The 15630-nt window shown below is 46.0% G+C and overlaps 1 protein-coding gene across 1 annotated transcript in view; it reads right to left on the reverse strand.

Annotated features, from left to right (window-relative positions):
• Positions 1-15630, reverse strand: part of LOC142761779 (homogentisate 1,2-dioxygenase-like) — a 63115-nt gene that overhangs the window by 27259 nt on the left and 20226 nt on the right. The window contains exons 4-9 of the mRNA XM_075895827.1: positions 9586-9694; positions 7925-7984; positions 4551-4642; positions 3441-3475; positions 3229-3308; positions 1261-1360 (exon numbers count right to left, since the gene is read on the reverse strand). Coding sequence (XP_075751942.1) covers positions 1261-1360; positions 3229-3308; positions 3441-3475; positions 4551-4642; positions 7925-7984; positions 9586-9694 — 476 coding nt within the window. The remainder of the gene's footprint in view (positions 1-1260; positions 1361-3228; positions 3309-3440; positions 3476-4550; positions 4643-7924; positions 7985-9585; positions 9695-15630) is intronic.

Here is a 15630-nt window from a genome sequence, read left to right on the forward strand (position 1 = left end):
TGTCCTCACTAACACCAGAGCGCTTATCGTCGCTGTGTGAATATACTTATGTACTATACTATTAGCTCCATTTTATGTTCATTCCAACACACAGCGCGTCCCGCGCTGGAAAGTGAGAGGTCACTGGTCCGACGCCCTGCTACGGAACTTCTCCATCTGGCTTTTTTTTCTTTGCAATCTCTTATTTTACTACGTCATGCGTCATATATGTGACAGAAATACGTCAGCGGAGCCATCGTGGACCGCTGCATAAAACACTTTCATGTCAAATGAAAACGACGTGGTGACGTCATTCTCGCAACGGGCAGCCCTCGGTTGCCAACTTTACGAAGGTAGCCGCGTGAGAGGTAAGCAGTTATTGAAATGCAACAAAATTCCCACAGTCAGCCGCCATTAGGCAATTATTATGCATGGTCATCAAGGAAAAGAAACCTGAGCTTCAAAGAATGAGCGTGTAAATCCGACTAACAGAAAGGGGGTAACATGGCGCTTTCGTAGATAACCTCCGTGGGAGCGTATCAGCTCCCCTCTTCTGCCACTCAGCTGGCTCCCCGGTGCGCTCTGCTATGGCAGTGCCCTTGTAAAGGGGCCCTCCAACACTTTTCTATGTAGCCCTGGAATGGATTCACTAAATGAGCTTATTTACTCACGAATTAACCACTGCAAAAATTCACACAACCCTTCCAGTACACGCGGAGTTACAAAGATTTGTCGCACGCTGCTATTGCTTTCTCTCTTTTTCTCGTCCCGGCCAAAGCGCTAGACTCTAAGCAGGGAGGGATGGCACAGAGAAGAAGATCCGTCATGCGCACCTCGTGATTTTGAGCATGTTTTCTTATTATTTTTCCTTTGAATGCGCAGCCTTTCAGGGCGATGGCGCGCACGCGTGGACAAGTTGCGGCCTCTTGCGGCGGCCCCAGTAACGACCGAGCGCGCCATGCTCAAATCAACCAATGGCTGATACTTCACTTGCGACGCCGTAATTTTTGAGCATGTAGCGCCTTTGTAGAGAAAAGGGAAATCAATGTTTTTGTTAGTTTTGAGAATTTATTGCAAATTCCGGACCTCGTGCTGCACTACAGTATTTGGCTCGCGTGGTCTCGGGAGCCTCGACTACATAAGGCAGCGTTTTCTGTCTATGCTCAGAAAGTGCTGCAAGGCCCCTTTAAGTTCCTTCAGGCTTGTCAGCACTATAGTGTGAAGTTGCCTTAATTTTTTATATACCGTAACATGGAAGAAACCATACGAGAATGCGCTCACCGATAGGACCAAGGTTTGGCAGCACGAAGTGGTTGTCGAAGACCTCGAGAACGTAGCCACGGCTGGGACCGGATACGTACACTTGGAAACGCATTCCTTGCTGTAAGAGAAAGAATAACCAGTGCCATCGCTGTCAGGACGCGACATCAACGTCTTTCGATTTCGTTTCTGTTACGAATATCATACTTCACTCGCGCCGTCTCGTTGTTCTGCCTAATATGACAACCCACGATACTGCGCTGCAGGATCTCTACAAAGGCTGGGCCAAAATATGTAAGGTCGTGAAGTAACGTGCCTCTTTCAAGGGTACCGACTACGAAAGTGAACGTCATGGTGGCAGTTCGCTTGTGAAATACACAAAGGGTTTCTTGTAGCGAGAGCTACAGTGGCCCTGTTCTCTCCGTTTCGCTGTGGCCGGTGGCCGCTCAGCGAGCTGAGCCGTTGCATAGCGACCACCGTAGCTGGTAGCACACGTCGCCGCGACATCTGGCGTGGCGACAGAGGAAAAGCCGCCATTTCATCGCATAAATATAGAAAGGGCGGCTCACTGGCATTCGTCAGCACATATGGAAGCTGAGCCGGGGAGGTTGAAAGAAGCCAAGATTCGTCGTTAAACCTCGGTGTTACCAGATCTTATCGAGCAAACAAGCTAATACTCATCACAGGAGAAGCTCAAAAGAAGCGGAAGCATAATCAACTTTCTCGTTCTTTAACTTATAAATAATTACAATAAAAATGTGTCACTCAAATACGAAGAAGAGATTAAAAATTATGCACGAAAATGAATGAAAGCAAATAGGTGCCTTTTAATAGTGTCTCCACGGTAGTTTCCATTTGGTTCGTTTGACAGTGCATGATACAGGTTACTTTCTCATTCCCCCAACGTATCTTTTTCTTCAACACTTAACTGCCTCAAGGCCGCCGACAAATAGGCTATTGGGGAACGACTAACGCGCACAGGTGAGCGCGCCATGATCACGAAAATATATTTGCGGGGAAAATGCTTATTTGCAGCCCAAAACGCGGCTAGCGACCGGAAAATTACACAAGAGAATCAGTGAAAGAAAGAAGCAGTCCAAATTCACTTATTGTAAGTGGAACTGACAACTCTGCTAGAACTAAAAGCAAGAGGATGCAGCGAGCCGAGGAGGCGGAAGTAGAACGAGCTACACGCCTCGAGAAACGTGAAGTCGTGCTAAGTAATATAATTAACAGTACTTTTCCGTACGCATAACTGAATTAAGCCAATGCCAAATTGAATTCCTGTGTCACGGGTGCCCACCGAGACTCCTCCTTCTCTGCCATGCTCTCGCGCTCGAACACTTACTTCTAGTTTTCGAAATATTCGCAATCTTCTAACTAAATAAAACCGGTACAATTTCGATAGTTCTGGCCGAAGTTAAAAGCTTCATTGCATAAATGTATTATGGGTGCACAGCTTTATTTAAATAAAAGCTGATTCGCTTAATCACAACGACACTTTTAATTATTGTTATTTCATTAGCCTAAGCAGACCAAGTGTTTCTATGCTATATTGTATTCTGATGCAGGAGTTAACTACCACGGATAGCAAAGAGAGGGCAAAAAAATTCTGCGTTTATCTGAGTGCCCTTTTCGAGAGTATACTTGAGCACAAAACAACTACGTTTGTTCGGATTACTACCTTAAATCTGGTTGTAATAGATGCAAGCGTAGTTTACGAGGTTGCTGCCACTGGTAGAGGTGCACGCTTTCCTACAGATGATTGGTAGCTTTTAAAATGCCCTTTCAATGTTGAAAGTGTCCTTTTAAAAAATCTAAGTTTAACGAATACATTAGAATCGACAAAAGTTTCGATGGTGAGTGCTGATGTGGTTTTTTTCGGATTTATCAGAAAACACGGTGCTCTAGTGGTGACGCAACAATTTAGCCTTAAGCTCAACAACCACGAAGTGCCACCATATCCTCTGAATCTTTGTTATCCCTCACCTGAATGACGCAGATCTCGTTGGGTTCCACGTGCATCCTGCCGAACTCGGTGACGACGTTCAGGCTACCTTGCTGGGGAACTGAAAGGGGCAAAGAACAAGCAGTGGTATAAATACTCGCACCCTGTCCTCAGTGCATGACTTCACAATTTTCTTCAAGTTAACATCGAGAACTATCTTTAAAGGGAAGTGGTACAAGGTTGATAGACTTGCCTATTAGGAAATCTCCATCGGAGTTGTACATGGCCCTGAATAGAAAGAAGCAGCGAGAAAAATCGCTTTAAAACATGCAGTTTTTTCACAAGACTTCTTTTTAGTAGAGTTCAAAGAGGCTTAGCTAGATGTAATAAGAATATCCGGGATTTTACATCTTAAAACCAGCTGTATGATTGTGACGGATGTCATAGTTGATGGCAACAAAACTTTGAACCATCCCGTGTTCTTTTACGTGCGCTGATATCGCAGGGTACACGGGCGTCTATATTTACGCCTCTACCTAAATGCGACTACTGTGGCCACGGGATCAAACGCGAGACGTTCGGGTCAGCAGCTGAGCCCTATAATTACTGATCTAACGTGGCAGATGTTAAGCAACATGTAGCTTGCTTATGGTGCTCATTTAGGCTTCCTGGTCAATGAACCACTGAATTTGTTTTCTATTGAAATATATCATACCTTATGGTCATATAAAAACTAACATTTCCATAAAAAAATACCCCACTTCCCCGAAGAAAATTCGTGAGGAAACGAGAAAGCTTTTTCTTGTGCCGAGAGAGGGTACCGTTGCCGTTCAACATTCGCCTTCACCGACTTCCACTATCGCCTTGAGAAGCGCCCAGCCAGCGAACGGCGGAGAGTGAGGAGCTGGCGAATGGCAGAGTAAACTGCCAGCGTTCTCGGCTCGGCATTTCACAGCGGCGTCTGGAGCACAGATTTCCGGATGTTATTGGGAGGCGCCCAGCCAGCGAACGGTCGAGAGTGATGCGCGAGCGGACGGGCGAGTGGTGCGCAGGGATGAGAGAGAGCAAACGGTGAGAGAAGGAGCGGCGAAGCACTGCACCACGGTGTAAGATTATTCTTACACCATGCACTGCATCTGCCCTCTTTTACTCTCTCTCTCGCGCCACATGCTCCGGTTTCTAGGGAGGACGATAAGCGCGTGCACCCACAGCTGTTGCTATGGAAGAGTGAGTGAGAGCGAAGAGATAACGCCTGCCGGCACGCAGACGCCGCGGACAACGCCCGATGCCTGACAATATAGCCCGACTAAGAAATGCATTCGTATTTAAAATGCAGTCAATCTCGCAATGATTCGGCACCTACTTGTCCTTCATTGAGACATTACAGCAGTACACATGAATGGCGACTCCGTGGCGTGTCCTGGCGTCACCCGCTCCACAAACAGTGTTGAGACCCTGGGAAAAAGAGCCGATTAAACGGTGAACAGTAAATCGTCGTTTTCCGTTTGGAAGGAGAAAAAAAACACTTTGCAGGAGAGTGAAAAAAGGAAACAAAACAAAAACGGCACAGTGAACACACATGACACATTACTCTTCACTGCCCTATTAGTTTTTTTCCGCTGTTCAGCCATAATGTTCATTAACCTAGTTGCCTACTTAAGAACCTCTGAACAAAATAAATGTTAATAATTTGAACGTCTGCGCTAACCATTTCTACAGGTGTTTCTTCCGAGGAAACCTGTTGAAATACTAGGCATCACATGCTTCCTTTTTTCTTTTTCTTATAGTATAATATTAATGCGTCGTTATTATTATTGATGCATTAATTATGGTATTAAACGTGTGCACATATAAAACGAACACTCGCAAGCAGGTTAAACTGTTCTAGTTGGTACGATTCCACCGTGAACACCAGATAAATGTTCTCCTCTCTTCGTATACATATTTACGGTCTGGTACTAAGACCGCCGCACATATTCTTAGTCACTGTACGCTTCCAAAGCAGCGTGTGAGGCCCCAGGGACGACTTCTAGGTCTCCCATAATAGAGAACCGAGTACTCTAAATCACAAAAGGAACCCTGAAACGGTTTTGATGATTTTTTGCAAACACATTGGGCCGGTAGACCAAGTTTCAAGGGTAATTTAAAGACTGGTTTGAGCTCTCTGCGTAAACTGTGTAGTTTGGTACAACGCTTTAAAGTTGCGAATCACTCCAGATCACTGCAGATCGCTGCGGCTCAGCCAAACGCGTTCTCAACGGCCCATAAACCAAGCGACACGCTCTGCCCCACTGAAGTCATCGTTTCCAGCTGATCTGATCTGACACACGGCCGGTATCAGATCTGCAGCGGGATTTACGCGCATGCGGTCTCACACCACGTCGTGACGCCGGCGCCGTGAAGGCGGAGCTTAGCCCCGAGCGCTTGAAGGAAGAGTTGAGGGCAGTTAAGGGTGAAAGGCGGAGCGGAGGAGGACGGTATGTTTTAGTACTCGTAGCTCTGTTAATAATATTCGATTGAACTCTGGTGCCAATGATTTGCTCCAGTAGTGGTCTAATCAAAAACGGAATGTGAAAAAATCATTTCAGGGACCTTCTAACAACTTTTTTGGAGCGAAGCTCCCTATGCCGTGAGTCGTGCGTCCGCGGTGTATGTATTCCTAGTCGTAGTAGTAGGTAGACAGACTAGAGGAGCGGCACGCGCGCACCCATTTCAAGTGAGGAGGAAACCCGCGCAAGTTAATTTTAAGTAAAAAGATAGTTGTTTCTGATGGAATAACTTACAGAGACGAGTATTGGTGACTTAATCTCTAATAAATTTGCCTTGAGTTTGATGCTTACTAAAAAAAAAACTTGTAACAGAAGGACGCACTTTGAGCACTATCTGAACAAAAAGTGTTGCCACGTTCGATTCGCTGAGCGTAAACTACCTAGTTTTAGCAAGGTTTAGCGAGGGTTAGGTCGCAGTGCCATGAATATAGTGAACTAGTACTTAGACATGAACTAGAAGCGGTGAAAAGTGGGAAATAGACACGAAGCGCAGGTCGTGAGAAGGTGCCCGAGTGCCGACTCTTGTTTAGTCCTTGAAATGTCCGCTGGATGGCGGTACTTTTATATGCTGAAAATATATGATGAAAAGATGCGAGATGGCGGTACTTGGAGTGTTCACTAGATGGACGAACGGACAGACAGATGCACGGACGGACGGACGCTTCACCCCGCTCATCATCATGAACTCCATGGTTATGATGTGATTTTTTTAAACACAGCTCGTTCTTTTGGCCTGGCGGTACAGAATTATATCGCACCCCTCGGTAGCGCACTGTATTGCGAGGTTAAAATAACGACTTACGTCTGTGCAAACATTCGCACGTTACCACCTAAGTCCATCTCTACGTGCCTTAGTGCCCAATGGTCCTATCAACTGTGGCCCACAGTCCTCCCATTTACCGACTGTGTAGCATGCCTTGCTGGCCTCCCATCACTGTCTACAGACTGCATGCCCCGGAATTGATGTAGCTGAAGCGAAAGTGGTGGACATGATGGCCGCACTTGTGAAGCTTTTGGTAACCCGACACCTCCATGCGGTCATGAGAGCCCAAGGCCGCAGCGGCGTTGCCAGGTCATCTTCGTCACTTCGTTTGGCGATGGGGCTGGGGCTTGTTCCCCACTCACAATCGGCTACAAAAACTTTCTTGGGATACAACGATTACAGGTGGTACGCGAGTCCACTCGCCCTAACTGCATCATGATTGAGTCCGACCGGCATGGGACGATACCATGTGTGGTCACCCGCCTTTTTGGCATGTGGTCCATGCTGGTTTTCGTGGCCAACTTCTCCGAGAGTTCATGTCCAGTGACCGGTTCCGGCGGGGGCGTTTCGCGGCACTCTTAGTAGTTGCCAGCCTGTTCAGCCTTTGGCGTAACTGTCGTGAAGCCGTCACTGGAAATGGCCATTCACGTGCCTTATGACCAATATTGGGGCACATGAGGCATGAGGTGTTCGCGTTCCTGCTCTTCTTCCTGGGAGAGCTCGAGTTTCTACGCCATTGGTCATATTTCCTTTTGTCAATGTTGAGCATGAACGGGTGCCACTTATTTTTCGGCCGAATTCTACGAAGCCGTACTACCGGGTCAGGGTTGATGAGCTTGTCACCTTGCCCTTTGGAACTGTGTTCGCCACCTTGATATCTCATGCCCTGGTGAGTCTACCACCAAGTTCATGTATACTAAGGAAAATATGTGCACCTACACCATTCACTCATTTGAAGGACTCCTTATAGCGTCAGTTCTGAGTTATATGCATTTGTTATTCTGATGATCTGATTTTGCTGTTTCCTGTATGTGAAAATGTCAGTTTTGTGTTGTGTTGATGTGATGTGCAATTGAGAAAATGTGATTGTATTCTTGAGTACTGATTCGTCACACATAATCTATGCTCTGTACATAGTGTAAATACGTTCTTTCTAAACACCATATGCCATTCGTTGAGCCCCACAGGACGGTTTTATGCTCTCCCATAGTAGAGTAACCCGTACCCCAAATTATTAAAAATCTTTTTTAAACACGTCTTTTTTTCACTCAGACACAGATTTCTGCCCTCCCATAGTAGAGTACAAGGTGTTTTGAATTGTCAAACTTTTTCCCTAAACACTACGTTTTTTAGCAGCAGTGTGAACTTCTTCGCACAGTGATTTTTGTGAACATTGCCTCAGTGTACTCTCGTTGCTCAACTTACGTCAACAAAGTCAACGGATGCCTTGCCCTGCTCCGGAATGCTGAAGGGCTTCCACCGCAGCTGTAACAAAACAATAACGCAATCAGCGTTACAGAACTCTTGCGAAAAGCAGAGACGCTCCAGGGCATCTTTCAAAAGAGTTGACTGTTGGGCGAGTCGGCGCTTTCAGATAGAAACCTCGTGAGGCCACAACTATACACAACACACAGAAAGAGACAGACGAGGATGGGCGCAAACCATTAACTGGCTCTATTGAAAAAATAGAAACACCTCTACGTATCAACATCCAACGAAGGGGCACCGCCACAACAATCACAAAAAATTAAACCGGACGAGAAAGAAATTGGAATTCGACATTGTACAACGCAATCGAGGTTTCACTTAAACACTTCTGTCTGGCTTAAATTTCCGTGGTTGTTGTGGCGGTGCCCCTGTGTAGGATGTTAATATAAAAAGGTGTTTATCTTTTTTAGGTGTGAAGATTCCGAAGGTGTGGGTCTGTCCATCGCTTGTATGTATGTAGTAGTACGTAGCCACCGGTGGCACATGCCCGCTCTATGTGCCACAGGGGATGCGAGATGGGAGACGGCGGTACTTGGAGTGTTCACTAGAAAGACGCACGGACGGATGGACAGACAGGCTAGCGGACAGACAGACGGATGAATAGACACGCGGACGTACGGACAGATGGACGCATGAACAGACAGACAGGTGGATGTGCGGACAGACGCATGGATGGACGCACGGATGTTCGCGCGAACGGACAGAAACACAGACGGGTTGACAGACGACTTGTAATTGGTGATGCTTTTAGTGATAAGTTTAAAACTAGATGGCAGTTCTTGTAATTGATGATGCTTGTAGTTGATAAATATAAAACTAGTTGGCGGTACTTGTAGTTGATGACGAAAGATGCGAAATGTTATAATATGAATGATGTCACATATGGCGCATGCCATTGGTTGAAGGCAATAGTTCGGCGATGCATGCTAGGGGGAGCGTTGTAATAAAATTCGCTCACTCTTGCCGCGCGCTCGGAGTCGTCGGATGGTGGTGGTGGTAGCGGTTAGAAGAGGAAGAAGGCGCCTAATTTCTGCAGCCCGGTAGGGAGCACGAACTAAATACGGTAGATTCACGGTTTACCGATGATTCCCTCCGGAGCTTCGCCCACTCGTCGTCATTCACCCCGTGGATATGCTGTGATTTTTTTTTTAATATAGCCAGTTGGTAGTTTGCGCCCTTCCTCGTCTGTCTCTTTCTGGGTTTTGTGTATAGTTGCACCCTCATGATGTTTAAAAGTATTGAAGAAGCATGGTGGTAGTAGTAGTAGTAGTAGTAGTAGTAGTAGTAGTAGTAGTAGTAGTTGTAGTGATAGACGAGTCGTAGTGCTACTGCTCCTATATCATAGTGTGAGAGCAGTAAATAAGTTTCCCGTCTTCCTCATCTCTATAGTGTATAATAATCAGTGGCCTGATAGACAGTGCTCAATGTGAACATTATAATAAAAAAGAATGATCAGTAACGTTCTCGCCTACATCACTATTATCTAAAGAAAAACTACTTGTAAACCATGCAAACATGCGCCGAAGATGTGAATACGCACGCATTCAGCGAACAATATTAGTATGCTCGTAGTGCAGTCATGGGACCTGAAAACGCACCTGGTTAGGATTCGGGTGGTTGGAATTCCAGTCGGAGGTGAGGTTCTTGTTGCCATTGTACTTTGTAAACGGCGTGTGCTGTACCGACGGTCTGATGCGGTACAGCCAGCTGCAAGTATAGGTGATTAGCATTAGAGGTATGGAACTTTCACACGGTGGCCCTCATATCACCCTAGATTTTTACATAGATTTCGTTCAACGCATTTCCAGTTGTACCCATTATCTCAATGGTATCTGAATTTTACAAACGATCAGCAAAACACGTGACACCTAAGTACTTGCAAACGTTTACTGTGGCCTATACCTCCTTGCTAATGCTGCAGTATACTTACAAATAATTGGTCTTATAAACAGATATGACCTAACTGCATAAAATGCGCATAAATCCACAGCCGCACAAGTTGCATGTTACACAACAAACTATCGCTGCATAGCGGCGAAAGATTTTTAAAGAGACCCGACAATCACGCAATGCTCACAAGTCCCTGAAGAGGCTAGGATCGTATATGCATTGCATAATAATTGATACTCAGCGATAAGCATTGCCGCAGTAGAACACCGCCATGAGGTGAAACACATAAGGCACCACGGGGATCTATCTATCTATCTATCTATCTATCTATCTATCTATCTATCTATCTATCTATCTATCCAACCGCCTACGTATGGGTGCCCTCGTGATCACCCCTCAACTTGGGATTAACCAAAATTAGTAAGGGAGGGTAAGATGGTTTGACGAGTACGACTTCCTGGTCATGACATGTCACAATCCCATCGCATACGTCGTGAAACGCTTTCCGCCAAACAGCGGCACATACCCGTGGGTGGGTATTGGCCACTGGTATGCGGGTACGTGCCACAGGTGATTGACACTTCATATCTACCGAGTAATGGCGAGAACACACATGGGTAATTTTAACGCCTGAGCGTCAAGAAAAAGCTCACATCCGCAGAGTTCACCTGACGAATGCAATGAATAAATGTTAGGGTCCAAGCAGGACTGCTGACCCGCAAGTCGCGGAACCGAATCCCGGCTGCGGCTGCTGCATTTCCGATGGACGCAGAAATAATGTAGGCCCATGTACTCAAATTTCGGTGCACGTTCAGAACCCCAGGTGGTCGAAATTTCTGAGCCCTCTACTACGGCGTCTCTCATAATCGTATGGTGGTTTTGGGACGTTGAATCCCACATATCAATCAATCAAGGTCCAAGCAGGAATCGAGCGCAAGCATTCTGCGTGGCAGTCAAGAATTCTACCATAGAGTCATGTCAGGTCTTGGAACTACTTTTCAAACGACCCTAATGTTCTTGAAACGTCAATTGTGGTTGCAGTGCTGGCTATCAAATTTGATAAACATTGCATATGTACTCCCATGATTCAGTGGTTTCTTCGGGTTAACATCAATTGTAGTCAAATGCCATCCGCTGAAGTTAATTCATGTAGCAACATCCACGTCTACCATCCTCGCCAGCACCAGCACTTCGGATCGGCTTACCGCTTCTGGGGTTGCTAAAAGCCATTTTGCCGTTTGCAATGTTACGCAACTGTAAACAACTGGTTACACAAAACACATGTTTAACGTATGGCTGTGCGTGCATTCGCACAAATGTTTAGCGTCACTTCGTAACATTTCGCTCAATGAACAAAAATACAACAGAGTTACTTTCCACGCGCCTTACATCGAGTCGCAAGATACGTGGGATCTGCCTAATTTTTCTGCTATGGACTCACCACAACAGCTTGGTAGCTACTGTGAAAAGCTGCCGCCGCCATTGTGGCTGTGAATTCTGTTTTCGTTATGACGGCCACATTTTTGACCATGGTGAAATTCAACCACACAGGTACGTATGTCTACTGGCACCATCAGGTCGATCGTACCAAGGAATTTCTGTAGGATGGTGTTTATGTGTAGAAAGGCTAAATTTGGTAACTGATGGTCGATGTGAAGGCGTGTTAATATTTAAGTATTACCCAAAAAGTTAAAAAATGCGAAAATTTCTGGGGGCATCAGACCTTCTCAACTCCGCCTATAGTTACGTCCCTGTGGACGGTAAAAAATTCCAGGTGGTCAAAGCTAATTTAAAATGCCTCACTACCAGAAGTGTGCCATGGTGAGAGAAGAGGGGGCTACCCTCCGCCGAAAATAATCTAAAGGGGGCGCTGATTCCACCCAGTACCTTTGCGCAGTAGGATTTCAAAGATCTGTAATGTGCAGGCTTATGCATACACGTGCTGTTTTTTTTTTTTTTTTGCGATAGCAATTATATGGACAGCCTTGACGGTTTTTTTTTTTTTGTCGCCATGAAGTCCCGTACGAGGTCCAAATTGAAAAGATCCCTCAGCGCATCGTACGGGCGACGACGAACACGGCTAAAGCAGAGATCAAAAGAGCGGGCCCACGACCCATGTCCAGCGCTCGCGGGGTGCCTGCGAAAAGATCCCCTCCCCCCCCTGCCTCCCCTGTTAGACCGGCCGTCGAGTGCTCAAGCAGAGAAGAGACGTCCCGCCCGTCATTAACAAGCACGAAAGACACAAGTGAAGAGGGGGTTTGCTCGAGCAGTAACAGTGAACTTTGATTTTATGGGCGTGGCCACCATCGCTGGCGTGTGTGCTATCTCTGCAGCCATCAACGGGCGGCTCGTATTCCCTTCCACGTGCTGCGGTCTCAAAGCGAAGGGCCTGTGCGAAAAGTGTTCCTAGAGCGGCCGTATTCTCTAACACCAGCCTTTGATAGAGTTGCCAGCCTCACTTCGTATAACACTATATTTGTTGCAATTACATTCGTTTGCTTCACCCTTGCGGTGAAAACAACTTTTTTTTACAATAACGGCAATTATGGGCCTCTAATTCTGCATTCACAGATCTAGTTGCTTCCCATCTTTACTCCCAGAACGCCTTGGAACAAAGGGATGCTTTTCACTCTAACATATAAAGAAAGGGGTATGGGGGTCGGTACTTTAGAGGAGTAGCCATTTCCTCCCCTTTGGGGGTAGCTACGAAGTTACTCTTCTCTCTTGCAGTTACTCCTCAAGGGAGCAACAGTTATATTGCGCTACAGAAAAATCAGATCTTGACTGACTTAATTAGCATTTTGAAGTGTGTACAGGCATGTAATTACATGTGCACTCGATGAGCAAGCATTACATTCAGAGATGAATTTCATAAAATTTGCAGCAAACACACGGAATTCGAACTCACGACCACTCAGTGAGCCTGGGCGTACACTTACCACAGCTCCACGCCACGCTACGGCCCCGTATGAAAGGAAACAATCTTGCGTATACCCACTGACGGGTCGAAGGCGCACGGCGCGAACATTCCGACAGTTATTCCGAGTAAGGGCGTTTTTCTCCACAATGAGAAATGCGTAGCATGTGCGAACTTTCGCACACATTTCGTCTTTTGGAGGAGCAAAGTACCATTTTCAGGATAACTGAGCAGCTATTCCGGAAAACTTCTTTAGTGTGTGTGACAAGCACGCTATCACTTAATTTTCATTATGCATTCCTTGAGGAGCTCGTTGTCTTTCTTATACGACTGGGGGGGGGGGGGGGGCTGTGGTGTAACTCGGTTTCTCTAACAGAGATCTTTGGGCACGACTGAGCTTACCATACAGCATGTTTCATAATTGTATCTCGACACGCAAGGATTCTGAACTTAGTTTCACAGCGAAAGCTGTTATAAGATGAAAACAAGGGCGGTTTTTGGAGCCGCCGCCGCCGGTGTCCGTAACTGCTATAGATCACGCCTCAAAATGAGTGGGAAAGAAGCGAAATAAGCGAAAATACCCAGGATGGACTGGTGTCCATCCTGGGTATTTATCCGAAAATACCCAGGATGGACCCATCCGAAAATACCCAGGATGGACCGTGTGCTCAGATTTGGGCGCACGTTAAAGAACCCCAGGTGGTCGAAATTTCCGGAGCCCTTTCCGGAGATAGATAGTTATTGTGGAGACTGTGAACAGGGCTTCGTATAGTGGGGTCAAAACTTCTTAGTTTTCTTTGAACGACTGGTCGGCACTCGCTATTTCTCGCCATGGCCCACAAAAGTGTGAACTCTGTCTAAAAATAGGGAATCGCGCTTTTTAAAAGCGCTGGTGTTTGGGGACCGCGAGTGTAGTGCCCACCACTCGCACCAAGATATACGGCTCTGGCATGCCTCTGTGTGCACCGGCTGAACTTCTTTAACGGCATGACGTGCACAGTGCGCCGAATGGAACATTTCTAAACAGCTGCCATTATCCGCAGCGGGCGTTGCAGAGTCCCTTTACCTCTCGTGATTGTTAACTTCTCTCTCTCGCATCGATAATTATGATGCCTGCTGTACACATCCTCCTCTCTGCTTTCACACATCCTCATCCCTTTCATATATGCATGGTTCCACCTCACGAAAGACAGTTGCAGCACATTCATGTGACAGCTGCGTCATCACAGGCGTTGCACTGTACGCACCTTCCAGTCTCTTTTCCTCTTTCTTTTCTTTTATTTTTGAACAGCACAGTGTAACTAGAACTCAGCTCGCGGTGGAAACGTCAACTGCGAACCCATACTAAATTACCTCGTTGAAAATCTGGTGTTATTATTCTTCTCATTAAAATTTCTTGAAAGAACAAATAAAGAAGGTTACCTTACGGGTATAACCTTAACAAACCTGAGAATTCTTGTTATTTAGTAATGTATTTTAATAACTTGCATGTATCAAAAACGAAAACGTCGCTAGCATCACAACTAATTGGGCTGTATTGATGAAAGGGACGATATAGATATGGAAATCCACTGTTCCGGCCACATATTTTCTCCATTCGTCCAATACAAGTTTACCTCCATAACCATAAGGAACCTTATCACGCCAGATCATAGCTATTGATCGATATCACATTAATCGTCATTCATTGACAAATTTTCACAATGTAAAGCTGTATGCGGTGACCAGAGATGGCAGTGAGATAAAGCCTGCGATAAGATGGCAAACAAATTCATTTTTTTTTCGCTAACGCAGGTGTGGCTTCGGGGTCCGTGATCTGTCGGGCGCATGCCGATGCACCACCGGTCATAGAGGTCTCACCGGATCTCATAACTATATATATATATATATATATATATATATATATATATATATATATATAGTTATAAACTTCGAGAATAGTGCAGTATAGGAAACAAAACAATAAAATATTTATTTAATCCTAACAGTTTCGGCTGGTGGACCAGCCTTCTTCGGAGGACATCCTCCGAAGAAGGCTGGTCCACCAGCCGAAACTGTTAGGATTAAATAAATATTTTATTGTTTTGTTTCCTATACTGCACTATTCTCGAAGTTTATAACTTTTATTACGGTAGCCGGAAGAAACTCTGATCATCTATTTCATCTATATATATATATATATATATATATATATATATATATATATATATATATATATATATATATATATATTGTAGCGAAGCCTCCGAACTATGAAATGGGTCGAACTCTTGAGTACCTTCTAGTGGGGCTACCCAACAGGGACGCCGCTCGCGCTAAGGGCCCGTGCTTGGCTGTGACTGTCGCCATTGTGTATTCTCGCTCGTTGCCGGCTAATAAACGCCTTAACAATTTGGTGGAGAGTGCTGCGATCCCTGTCTATGCCTTTGGAGCTACGATCACGTACCCTGCCATCTACTATGTACCAAGACGCTTCTCAGCAAACGCCTCCTCCAAGGCCACCCCCTTGTCCCGGTGTCCCCAGAATCCGCGATCCACCCATCTTCACTGGCGCTGATGGCACTGACGTGGAGGACTGGCTCGCCATTTACGACCGCGTGAGCGTCCCCAACAAATGGGACGAGGACGGCAAGCTGACCAACTTGGTGTTTTACCTTGCCGGTGTCGCCAGTTTGTGGTACAACAACCACGCGTCCGATTTTGCCACCTGGTCCGATTTCAAGACCGCAATCGTCAACGTCTTCGGCCGCCCTGCTGTTCGCAAGCTGCAAGCCGAGCAGCGCTTGCGTGAACGTGCTCAGGAGGCTGGTGAGTCATTCACCAGCTATATTGAAGA

This window comes from Rhipicephalus microplus, chromosome 5, assembly GCF_043290135.1.
Source record: "Rhipicephalus microplus isolate Deutch F79 chromosome 5, USDA_Rmic, whole genome shotgun sequence".
In the NCBI taxonomy this organism is placed as follows: Eukaryota; Metazoa; Arthropoda; class Arachnida; order Ixodida; family Ixodidae; genus Rhipicephalus; species Rhipicephalus microplus.